The sequence below is a fragment of the Amblyraja radiata genome, chromosome 26 (assembly GCF_010909765.2).
Source record: "Amblyraja radiata isolate CabotCenter1 chromosome 26, sAmbRad1.1.pri, whole genome shotgun sequence".
Classification (NCBI taxonomy): Eukaryota; Metazoa; Chordata; class Chondrichthyes; order Rajiformes; family Rajidae; genus Amblyraja; species Amblyraja radiata.
Genome location: NC_045981.1, coordinates 3,792,250 through 3,805,257, shown reverse-complemented (window position 1 = coordinate 3,805,257; position 13,008 = coordinate 3,792,250). Strand labels below are relative to the sequence as shown.

Sequence of the window (13,008 nt, the reverse complement as noted above, 5' to 3'; positions counted from 1 at the left end):
TATTTTGATTACATTGCCTGCATGCAGATTACAGCGTTAATGTCTGTGAATCCGTAATGGTGATTACTTTTCTTAATGGAATTTTTACTTTTGTGTATGCAGCGAGTTGGGGGAAGAATTATTCGTCTCTTCCTCTCCCCCCTCCCCTCCCCCCCCCCCTCATTCCAAGTATGCCATAGACATTGCCAGTGAAAGAAAAGGTAAGAAAGAAGCTGTATTTCCCTGGTTTGGGCTTTGTCTTCAGAGTCTGGAAAGACGTGAATTCCAAAGGCATTACATGAGCAGCTTTAATGAATTAATGTCTAGCTTTTGAACAACAGATGTGACGTGTAGCTTTATAAGCAGCTTCCTATTGATTGCTTTCAACATTTCTTTTCATTCAAAAAGCAAGAGGAGCTTCTTCAGACAAAAACTGTTGGCAAAAAAAGCAATTTTGTTGGGCTTGGAGGAGAATGATAATCATAAAATTACTTTTTTGTAACCCCACCACCAAAATTGTATGCCGTCTGTACGGAAAATATTTGTATTGCTTGGAGATCTTTGTGATAGACTCCATCTCTGCTAAATTATTCTGAGGAATCCCTTCTTGAAATATTCCAGAGTAGTTTTCTTTGCTTTGTACATTATTCTTTTACTATTTTTAGCACAGTTTCAGAAACCACCTTAAAGTTCTGTGTGACTAATATTACCAATATTACCTGGAAGCATGGAAAGATTGTTTGCACTTTTTTGTCAAGGTTGCATTTATCTTAAGCCTTTGATTATTTGACTATTTTTTTAATATTCAAACTTATGTTTCATAAGTTTCACAAGAAAAGAGAAATATTCTATTCCGTTGACATAGGTCTGAACATTTGGGTTGGATATTTGTGACTGTTGTTAAATTGTAGTTCACTCATCCAATGGTATCTTAAAAATTTTGAAGTTAATTTCTTTTATGATCCCTGCCCTGCACTCCACTTTGCATCAGGAAGGAGGATGCAGTTTGATTATTTATGTTTTCTAAATGACAATCTTGTGTTGCAAGATCAGAGCCAGGTTGTAGCGGCCTTTCTGCAGGAAAAGTCAACAACAATGCAACGAGTTGAGTGCTCCGCCAAATTTTCATAGAAACTATCGAGACAATACAAAAAAGGGTAAAATTGCAAGTTTTAAAGTTTTTTTTATTTGAAAAAGATTTAGAAATTCCCTAACAATATGATCCAATAATGGTTTGTGCAATGTACATGGGAAAGATTTGCCTCGAGGCTGCATGCTTAGCCCCCTACTCTGCTCTTTTCATACCCACAACTGTGGCGAAGCACCAATATAATCATTAAATTAGCCAACAACACTACTGCGGTGATGAGTGTTGAGGAATGGAAAACCATTCGATAGACGTGGAGTTAGGGTCTTCCCAATATTTATCCCTCCATCACCACCTAAAACAAATGATCTGTACATTTATTTCATTGCTCTGTTGAAACATCTGGCTGTGTCTTTTTACTTTATACTTGAAAACACATCAGCAGCAAAGCACCTTGTGACACCTTGACTTTCCGAAATCATGTAGAGCGCATATACAGATGTACATACACATGTTAATATGTAAACCTTTTGCCTTTTCTTAGTCTTTTTTCTAGAATATTCTGTGTTTGCATATTATACATTGATATACAGGAATACAGTAAATTAAAGTTGTTTTACTTTTTTTAATCAGTTGTGCAAGACAGTGGATGTATTTTGACCTGTTCTATTCAGTAGTCAATCATAAATATTTGCTTGTTAGGAGAGCTATAATTACTTGCCATATTTGCTATAAAAATTCCAGTAAGTTTTAATTAGTAATACAAGTTACTGAATAGTCATTATGTGAGGTCAAAAGCATGCTAGATATGTTTTTGTAATCAGTTTGGGGCTCTTTGCAAAGAACACTCACTCCACTACCAGAAATTCATAATGCACCGTAAAATGTGTTTAGGAAGGAACTGCAGATGCTGGTTTAAACTGAAGGTAGACACAAAAAGCTGGAGTAACTCAGCGGGACAGGCAGCATCTCTGAAAAGAAGGAATGGGTGACGTTTCGGATCGAGACCCTTCTGACTAAAATTTGTTGTTTGTGGAATGTAGCACCTTTTAATTTGGCAAAATTGATTCACAGGAACAGTAGCAAATAAATTTGACACTTGAACATCCTGTCCCAAAGTAGGTTTTAAGGAAATTCAACAGTGATGCATGAATGATACACTGAGAGTTGGGATATTGTATTGTATTGTCTGGATGAGAATTACGATATATAAAATGAGAAAGACCGGACAGCTATCTGTTGCAACACTTGGAAATACCAAATATATGAATGAGGGCTTAACAGCAGAGGAGACAAAACTAAAGCGGCTTGTTTCATTACCAACGGCCGTAATCAATTTTAAACATCTGCCGGGGAGAGAAATGATCATTGATTAGGACGTAGAGTTTGTGACAAGAACCAAAGATAACTTTTGTCTTCTGAATATTTGTTTGGCGATAATTTCTCTCGTCTAGGACTAAAGGGCCTGTCCCACTTAGGCTATTTTTTAGGTGACTAGGCTGTTGCCACATGGTCGCCAGGGTGTTGCCTATATGATCGCGAGTAGTCTCCTCAGTCGCCCAAAGAGTTGTAGCCTCTTTCTGGTCGCTGCTGGATTTTCAACATGTTCAAAATTTTTTGCCGGCAGTGGGTTGACGCCAATGAGCGTAGCTTGACCTCTCCTGACGTAGGTGCTGTCGTAGGTTGTCGCCAGGTGATGTAGGTTTTCGCCGGTGCTGACTTTGGTGAATTCCATTGGCGACTACCTACGTCAATCGGCGACAGGTACCGGCGACTGAATTGTCTACGGTTGTTTTCAATTGTCGCCGACAGGGTCGTAGCTAGTTGTGAGTTGACTTTGGTTGTCGTAGGTTGTCGCCTGTGTGGTCGTAGGTGTGGACGTCCTTATGTGTCACCGATTGTCAATAGCTTGACGCCAACTAGGTGGTAGGTTGTTGTAACTTGTCGTAGACATTGTCGTAGGGGAAGCCCTTCTGGCATTGCTTAGGCCTAACTACCTTATTTTACAACTTATTATTTTTTCATTTGAACTCTTGTCTCTGCCTTGTGACTCCGTACATTATTATAAAGGTATGGACATTAAACTAACATTTTCAATTGACTAAAGTGTCAGTGTTCTGACTCGTTACATCCTGCAGCATAGATGTATGAGGAAATTAATAAGAACAGTATTTGGAATGTGAGCCCATTCAGTTCCGGGAATTGGTCCTAACGTGTTCAGTGCCAAAATGTTTCTGACCACAAATGTGGTGAATAAAGGTCATGCATTCAAATATTGCAGATTATAATTTTTCAAATCTTTTTATAGAAATTTGAAAAATGGTTTATTATTGGTTTAAAAATGGTACATTATTTTCAACCAAGGAGCACACATTTAGAATCCTTCACTTGAACAGTTGGTTATGACGACACAGTTCTAACTCTACTATTTTTAATTTATTAAAAATTCTGCATTGGTAGCATGGTCAGATTAAAAAGTGAAATGATTACAATTTTTTACATGGCTGAACTATCATGCCTTGTACAGGCCCAAAAGACACGCCAGCTTTTAAACCAGTGAGACCGGCAACAGTAAGGGGAAAATGAGAGATATTTTGCTGGGAAGAACAGGAATTTGTACTTTGGCAAATTACTTAAGGGCAGATGTAGGTAGGGCTTTAAACTTACTGTATTATGAGTGTATTTGTGGAGAGCTGGGGTGATCAAATAAGGGAAATGTTGCACTTTAAACAGAAAAGGCACCATTGAACACAGAAGTGGTTTGGATAGTGATCAAAATGTGACAGGATGTGGTAATGACTTTTACCAATAACAGGGCATTGGTGCATATTGTAGACTGAAATTAGATTTAAAGATTTGTTGGTAGGAGATATTCACACATTTAAATAAGAATATAATATAATCTACTGAAATCAGTTCAAAGGAAAAATGATCCAATGAAGTAGTTAGGATGTCACAAAATTAAACCAAGCGACTTAATGTTGAAAAGAGTAGTAAGTTTGAAGATAGACACAATGCTGGAGTAACTCAACGGGACAGTAAGTTTGAAGCTTGTGGTTTTATGAGAAGCCAACAAAAGGTGACAGAATTGGTGAGGTAAAAGTGAAAGAGTAGCCTCGCTATAAATATTTTTTAAATGAGAACTCCGAGATGTGTGTATTAGCAAAATGGGGTGGGGGAATTTTCGCGTCCTTTTCGGACACATCCGATTTCCTTCGTACGCTAAGGGGGAAAACTCTTATCTCCTTTGCTTTTTGGATCTTTCCTTGTTTCTAAATTTCAAATTGCTGAATTGATATCTAGAAGAAGCCAAACAGAATTTTCCTACTATTAAATATGATTTGAAACTTTTGGAGTATTTTTTTAAAAGTGTGTTTTGAGCCCCTCTTAGTTTGTTGTTCTAAACTTGCTTTAAATCAAGTTCGTAGTCATTTATCATCTTTATGTGCTTAATGTATGAAATACCTTGCAATGTTCTGTTGAAGATGCTCACTAAAGATTTGATGAAAAAATTATGATCTGGAGATGAAATACTTGAGGGCATGACAGACTCTTTTGCTAACAATACAAAATGTCCATCAATTTGGAACACTTTGATCATACTTTAAAACAATTTGATCAAATGTGGATGAATTTTAAATTTGCAATATGAGGCTCAAGTGCATGCAAGCTGAGTTTTGTTTGGTATTTTGGTTTACACTTTAAAATCTAAGTCTGGTCAAGAGGTTCATTTCGAAAATGCTTTCATTCTTCCCATGATCTATTTTTGCTCAAGGAAAAGGTAGGGGGCCTTCAACAGGATGGAGATGTAAAGAGATTGTCCATCCATGTTAAAGATGACTCGTTGGGGCCAGGGAACAAACTTTCAGGGCTTCTAATATATCAACATGTTGAAATAATTGTCAGTTAGGCACTTGGACTGCTGCAGTTATGTTTGGTTTTAAATGTTCATCTGGGTAATGCATTTATCTCTTTTTTTTTTTTTGCAAAACCAGTTTTATTTTTAAAGACTGCAAGCATTGCGAAAATGTGATGGTTGCATTCTGCTAAATATTTTGGTTGACAGATGGAGATTGTTTCAGGAATGAATTGTATAAACAGCACTGCAGAGTTGGTGCTTTGTGGAGATGAAACACAACCAAGAAAAACAGCACCTGCTGATCTGCGCAAGGGACAAGGTAGCTAGTAACAAATGGGTGTGATACTTGAAGTTGTTTACGCAACAGTCCCTATGTTGTGCGCAGTCCTGCCATGGAGTTCTTAGTGAGACTGTTTATCCCTGATATCATCTATAAATAGCCATTTGCTCTTTGAAATGAATTGCTGCTAATGTTTACAGTACTTGAAATACAGCATGTGTGAAGTCCATCTGTTTATGGACATATAATCTGTCCATTTAAATTGCTGCATATTAAATTTTAATTTGGAAATTCAACAAGTATGAAATTATCTGCAGAAGACAAATCGACTTCAGTGGGTATAATTTTTTTTTATGTTCAAAGTAACTTTATAGACCAGTTTTTAAAATTAATTTTATTATTGGTGAACTTTTGTAGTCGGTGTTACTGTAACAAACTGACTTCTGATTAAAGTTTAAGGACATGCACAAAATAATGTGTTAGTCGAAGAGCGCTTTGAAGGTTATATTCCAGAAAAACCAGGCTTGCTTTCTTTTAAGTATTCGCATAACAAATTCTTTGTTTGTGTCGTACTTTTCAGCTGTTCCAAGTGGCAGACTTTTGCAAATACTCTTGTCAAACATAGATATCCAAGGTTTTCTGGCCACTTTACAGGATCAAGTCCATTACTGAATAGCGTGTAGAATCAGAATTGCAAAATCGATGCAGGGAAAGAAGAGACCACCTCATTCCATACCACTACCCCTTTTTTTATTTTTTGTAGCTCTGCAAGTTTGTATTTAGAGACTTGCCTGGATCATTTTTGAACACTGGAAAATGAACCTGCCTCCTCTATTACTCTTGGAATGTATTCCAGACATTTGTGCTTTATTTTTATAAATGCTCCTCGTGTTCTTTGCTCTTTTGCCACTCCGTTTCTTTTCCTGTTCATTAATCTCACCACCAATGGAACAGTTTCTCCCTGTCCATACCTTTCACGATTTTTAACATCTCTACTTGAAGAGAGTAAAGTGTGGTGATTGTCATATATCCCACAACAGCACAGCAGCAGCACAACAGGCCCCTTTCAACCTTCTCGGTTCCATGGTGAACACCCCAGCTTCACCAGCCTGGCCACGTAACTAAAACCAGTTTCTCAGCCTGTGTTAACAATTTAAATGTACATTTACCCTGGATCTCTCTATTCTTGTATCCTGAGAACTGTACCTTCTAGTTTACTTTGGCTCTTTATCTTAATACAACGCCCAACAGCCAGGACCAATCTTGCTGGGTTTCTCCAGAATCATGCCGGGGAATTGATATTTGGATGCCTACGTTCTGAGACGCCATTAATTTTGATGGTGGTCGGGCAAAGAGTTAGAAGCTAAGCTTAATTATTTTGCTTCAAGGTTTTAATTATGTGTTTTCTTAACTACTTTCAATTTCTAAATTTTTATTTCAGTTTTAATTTTGTATCTCATGGAAACTGAAAAAACTTTTAATATAAATCTATCAACGCCTGTCCAGATGGATGATAAGTGGATGGGGCCTCTGGACAGCCATGTTGGATGCCAGCAAGATAGCCCCTATCACATGCCTTGGTCAGTTTGGGCTTGGTGAACCACCAGGGATGATTCTGGGTGGCATTAGGCCACAGTTCACTCCAGGTCTACATGGTATGTGTGTGTATGTACAGCACATGTGAATGCAGACAACTGTATATAAGCATAGAATCCATCACATGTGAAATGGCTAATATTACCTCTCATTAGGGAAATTCCAAAATGAGTTTGTTCATTGACATTTAAGAGTACCTTAAGGCCAAGAAATAACATGCCTATTGAAAACTGCCCTTGTATTTTCCAGATGTACCTTCAGGTTTCCCAGCACAAATATCAAGATCTCATTTACCGCACTGTGCAGTGAAAGAAAAGAAAAACAGGAGGCCCCAGAATCCCCAGTGAGGCCAGTGCAACCACAAATCTCCCCCTTGAAGATAAACATTCCAGACAACATAGCTCATCTGATCAGTCCCATGCCTTCTCCCACTGGAACAATCAGGTAAGATACTGAATAGTGGCATTCTGGCATATGCATTAGTTTATTCAATTGACAATTGAAGTCAAAATGACTGCAGGAGAGCTGACTAAAATTTACATTATAAAGATGGATTTTAAACTGTTGCAGATGAAAGGAGAAAAGTAACATAATTCAGTTAGATTATTATTGTGTACACCAGGTTGCAATGAAATTCCTTTCTCACTTGAAGCTCAGTGTAAACAATATACATAGTAATAATATGGCGACGAGTTCAAACAGCAGAATGGTGCAGGATAGCAGTAAAAAGATTAGTCCAAATCAGCATGGATTTATGAAAGGAAAATCATGCTTGACTAATCTTCTGGAATTTTTTGAGGACGTGACAAGTAAAATGGATGAAGGGGAGCCAGTGGATGTAGTGTATCTAGACTTTCAGAAAGCCTTTGATAAGGTCCTGCACGGGAGACTGGTGACTAAAATTAGAGCACATGGTATTGGGGGTAGGGTGTTGACATGGATAGAAAATTGATTGGCAGACAGGAAGCAAAGAGTAGGAGTGAACGGGTCCTTTTCAGAATGGCAGGCAGTGACGAGTGGAGTGCCGCAAGGCTCGGTGTTGGGGCCGCAACTGTTTACCATATATATATATATATTAATGATTTGGAAGAGGGAATTAGGAGCAACACTAGCAAGTTTGCGGATGACACAAAGCTAGGTGGCAGTGTCATCCGCAAACTTGCTAGTGTTCTTATTGTCAAACTAATCCAGAGCTGAATGTAGTGCAAGAGAGGTGAGGTAACCCTCCTCTAAACAATTTGCATATGGTTGAGAAAGCAGAATAATAATAGGTAATCACAATCCGAGTGCTTCCAGTTTCTTGTGTAAGCACTCAGATTCTGGACTCATAGACTGACTATGAATATATCTACTGATCAAGCTGCTCTTTTTACAATAGACAATAGGTGCAGGAGTAGGCCATTCGGCCATTCGAGCCAGCACCGCCACTCATTGTGATCATGGCTGGTCATCCCCAATCAGTACCCCGTTCCTGCCTTCTCCCCATATCCCCTGACTCCGCTATCTTTAAGACCCCTATCAAGCTCTCTCTTGAAAGCATGCAGAGAACCTGCCTCCACCGCCCTCTGAGGCAGAGAATTCCACAGACTCACCACTCTCTGTGAGAAAAAGTGTTTCCTTGTCTCCGTTCTAAAATGGCTTACTCCTTATTCTTAAAATGTGGCCCCTCGTTCTGGACTCCCCCAACATCGGGATCATGTTTCCTGCCTCTAGTGTGTCCAAGCCCTTAACAATCATATATGTTTCAATGTATATTTTTTGTATATTTCCTTGTTTTTGTATAAACTATAACTCCCAGTCACCTACATTGTCCACCATATTCAAAACCATATATTTTTATCTCTCCGTTTTCAGTTTGCATGTGATGCAGTATGCATCTATCCTACTTTTTCTCAACTCTTAACTTGTATTCCACTAAATCCAACACAACTTGCATGATTCACCCTATTTACTACTCCATTCTTGAACTAGCCACTGGCTTTTGCATCTGCCTTGTTTGTTGGCAAGCACTCTTTTCAGTGCTGAAGTAACTCAGCGGGTCAGGCAACATCTCTGGAGAAAAATGATAGATGATGTTTCAGGTCAGGATCCTTCTTCAGTTTGAGTTGCTCCAGCACTTTGTCTACCTTTGGTACAAACCAGCATCTGCAGTTATTTGTTTCTACTCTATCTTCCTCCTCGTCACTCTAATCTCTTAATGTCTCTTAAGGTCCCTCTAATGGGCCATTCACAGATGATCCATACATCATACTCTTAAATTAATGATCTGCAGCTGATAAGATCCCAAGTTAAGGCCTGGAATTTAAATTATCCTTGTATTGGAACTGTTTGCCAGTCTACAGGTTTCAATATCTGCCACACTGTGGAATTAGCTAATCCTTATTTTTCTTATAATCCTGGTTTGTTGCCTTTCTGCTGCAATGTTTGAACTGTTTTGTTTTTTGTTCAGCGCTGCAAACTCCTGTCCTTCCAGCCCAAGAGGTGCAGGTTCCTCAGGCTATCGAATAAGTCGTGGACTTCATTCTGACCTGCAGCTAATGTCTGACCACGTACAAAATAATTCGGAGAATGACAAGGAAACATCAGATGGAGATAGTCCAAAGGTTAGTTTAAAACCATATGCAGATGATGGGCTGAGTGCTGCACTAAATTGTCAGATCTAGTTCCTGGAGTACGGTAGCAATCTTGTAAGTTTGAGCCATGCCTGACTGCTGTTAATGAATTATTATAGCAGCAAGCTGTAGCATACACAAGGTGTATCTGCCTATGAAGTCATCTTTGATTACAAATTACTGACTCCTGACAAAGAGAGAACTTAATATAAGTGGTACTTTTTATGCCCCTGGCACATTCTGAAGCCCCACTGAAGTAATTCTGACATATAGTTGCATATTGAGACAAATTTAACCATAATATACTTGTGCAAAGAGGAATTAAACAAATGACTGATGTTTTTTTTTAATTGTGGTTGAGTAATATTTATTGACCTGAACACTGTGGTAATGCATAACACCTCATACATTGACTAAATGTAGTGTTTTTCTTTTAATAATTGTTGTACAGCATTAGTGTATTACAAATTTGTTTTACCAGTACAAACCCAAATTATTTGGCTACCTCATCTAGACATATTATTTTTAGCAATGAAGCAGCAGTGACAGATCCTCTTAGAGCACCAGGGGTCCAGGTCTGATTCTGGCATCTTTTTAGTTTAGTTTAGAGATACAGCACGGAAACAGGCCCTATCGGCACACCGGGTCCACGCCAACCAGCAATCTCCACATATTAACACTATCCTACACCCACTAAGAACCATATTTGCATTTACTAAGCCAATTAACCTACATACCTGTACATCTTTGGAGTGTGGGAGGAAACCGAAGATCTCAGAGAAAACCCACGGGTAGAACGTACAAACTCCGTACAGACAGCACCCGTAGTCAGGATCGAACCCTGACCTCCAGAGCTGCATTCGCTCTAAGGCAGCAACTTTACCGCGGTGCTACAATGTCTGTTTTGTGGTGTGTGATCATTTTACTTGTAACTACATAGGTTTTAGCTGGATCATCCCACTTCCCGAAACAAATTGGTTGGCTAATTGGCTACTGTAAATTAGTGTAAGTGTCAATAGACTGCAAAGTTGATAGGTACCTGAAGGGGAATAGATTGGAGGGATACAGGCAAAATAGAAAGGGGGAATCAACTGAATTGTTAAACTGGTAACCAATATATCAAATGTTCTTAATTTAACATTTCAGATGAAAATGACCAGAGACCTATTAAGCAATTTGAAAACAGCTAATTGGATTTTCAAAAAGGGTAGATTCATTTTCAATCCACTTTGGTGAATTTGGTGTTTACTTTGAGCATTGCCGGGGTATCTAAAAAAGACTAGGTCCAGGATCAAGATCTGTCTGCCCTGGCTGAGCAGCGTGTCATGAAAATTGTCTTGCACCAGTGTCATTATTTAAATAAACCTTCTATTTCTTCTGAAGAAAGTCAAAGCTAGATCCGTAACTCTTTTGCAGCATGTGTTAAGTGATACCAAGTTAATTAAAATCATGAACATATAGATTAAAGGTGGTTTTCAATATAACAGAAGACACAAAGTGTTGGGTGTAACTCATTGAGTCATGTAGCGTTTCGGGAGAACATGGATAGGCAACGTTTTGGGCCGAGACCCTTCCTCATACTACATTACACTAACAGAATTTGTTCATTCAAACAGAAGTGTTTTGTGATGTGTGAAAACATTTGGTTTTGAGCAAAATTCAGTGACAGATTTTTTTCCTTAATAACTCAAAGTTCTCAAGTCTTCGAGAAGTAACAATGTTCTTTGATAACAGGATGATGCAAAACCACCTTACTCCTATGCACAATTAATAGTTCAAGCCATCACAACAGCACCAGATAAGCAGCTTACATTAAGTGGAATCTACACACACATCACAAAGAATTATCCATATTACAGGACAGCAGACAAAGGCTGGCAGGTAAATATCACAATTTGCAGCAACAAAACATTGCATGGACTTGCTAATGGAAAGTCATGTCTGATTAATGTAATTGAATATTTAGAGGTGGTAATGGGGAGGGTTAATGGGGTAATATTTTTCACATCCCCTACCTAGGTTTTGGCATGACTTTGACAAGATCCCACATAGCAGGGTGATGTGGGGGGAGGGGGGGAAGGGAGGAGAGAACATAGAATCCAAGGAAAAATGATAAAGGGGACCACTGATCATCATCTATTTAGAAAGTAATTGAAGGGCCATGGAATTGGGGCCATGGAATTAGGTTTGGTGGCACTTTTTTCAACTAGCATAATATGATGGGCCAAGTTGGCTCCTGTGTCTTAAGTGGTTCATGATTCTATGAACTTTACTGGCAACATTTTCTTTTGGTATTTTAGTCTTAATGCAGCTCAGTAGCATCAAGGCTGTTTTATTTGGAGAACCTCAACCTTTCTCTCATTTCCTACAGAATTCCATCCGACACAATCTTTCACTTAACCGCTACTTCATTAAGGTACCACGTTCCCAAGAGGAGCCAGGAAAAGGCTCATTCTGGAGGATAGACCCTGCTTCTGAAAGCAAACTAACAGAGCAGGCTTTCAGGAAAAGAAGGCCTAGGGGTGTGTGCTTCAGAACTCCCTTGGGACCCCTTTCCTCCAGGTGTGTAAATGGCATGGAATTAGTTATGCAATATTTGTCTTAGTTACTTATGCCAGGGGTATGTTTCTGGATTTGAGGTTTTTTACTAAAGGGATAATTATAACAGCATTTGTCTTAAAAAATTACATTTAGCTGGCTATTGTAAATGTATCCATTTACCTACATGTGTTAATTATATTAGTCTTATTATTTTTGTCCAGTGGGTCAAATGCTTATGCCTGGAATTGAGTGTATTAACTAAATGAAAAAGTTAGACAAACTTGAATTGTTTTGTCTGGAGCGTTGAGGTTGAGTGGAGACCTGATAGAAGTATATAAAATTTATGTGAGACATATTTGGGATAGACAATCAGAAGATAGACACAAAATGCTGGAGTAACTCAGTCTGAAGAAGGGACTCGACCCGAAATGTCTCTCATTCCTTCTCTCCAGAGATGCTGCCTGTCCCACTGAGTAACTCCAGCATTTTGTGTCTACCTTCGATTTAAACCAGCATCTGCAGTTCTTTCCCAGACAATCAGAACATTGTTAGCAGGGTGGAAAAGACCAGGAGTCAAGGACATAGCTTTGATTAAAGGGGAAAATTTAAAGGAGATGGTTGTTGCAAGTATTATACACAGAGGGTTGTGTGTGCCTGCAAAGTGCTGCAGGGGTGGTGATGGAGGCAGATATACGACGGTGGCGTTTAAGAGGTTTTTAAATGGGTACATGGAGATGCAGGAAATGGTGGGATATGGATCATGTGCAACCAGAGGCATAATGTTGGGCACAGACGTTGTGGGCTGAAGGGCCTGTTTCTGTGCTGTACTGTTCAATGTTCTATGATGCGTAGAATGCACTTTTTTTTAAATATTCCACAAAATACTGTAAGTGATTCCAAATTGACATAGTCCATACTTGTGTGAGACTATTAACAACATCTGAAAATTTTAAATCTGAATGAATTCTGCATTTAAAAAAAATATATAACATAAACATATACACAATCACACACTTTGGCAAATGTAACTGGAGGACTGATCTTTCAGAAAAAG

The 13,008-nt window shown here is 38.7% G+C and overlaps 1 protein-coding gene across 1 annotated transcript in view; it reads left to right on the top strand.

Moving 5' to 3' along the window:
• Window positions 1-13,008, top strand: part of foxk2 (forkhead box K2) — a 50,688-nt gene that overhangs the window by 21,803 nt on the left and 15,877 nt on the right. The window contains exons 2-5 of the mRNA XM_033044064.1: window positions 7,051-7,245; window positions 9,251-9,404; window positions 11,148-11,294; window positions 11,785-11,975. Of these exons, the coding sequence (XP_032899955.1) occupies window positions 7,051-7,245; window positions 9,251-9,404; window positions 11,148-11,294; window positions 11,785-11,975 (687 nt within the window). The remainder of the gene's footprint in view (window positions 1-7,050; window positions 7,246-9,250; window positions 9,405-11,147; window positions 11,295-11,784; window positions 11,976-13,008) is intronic.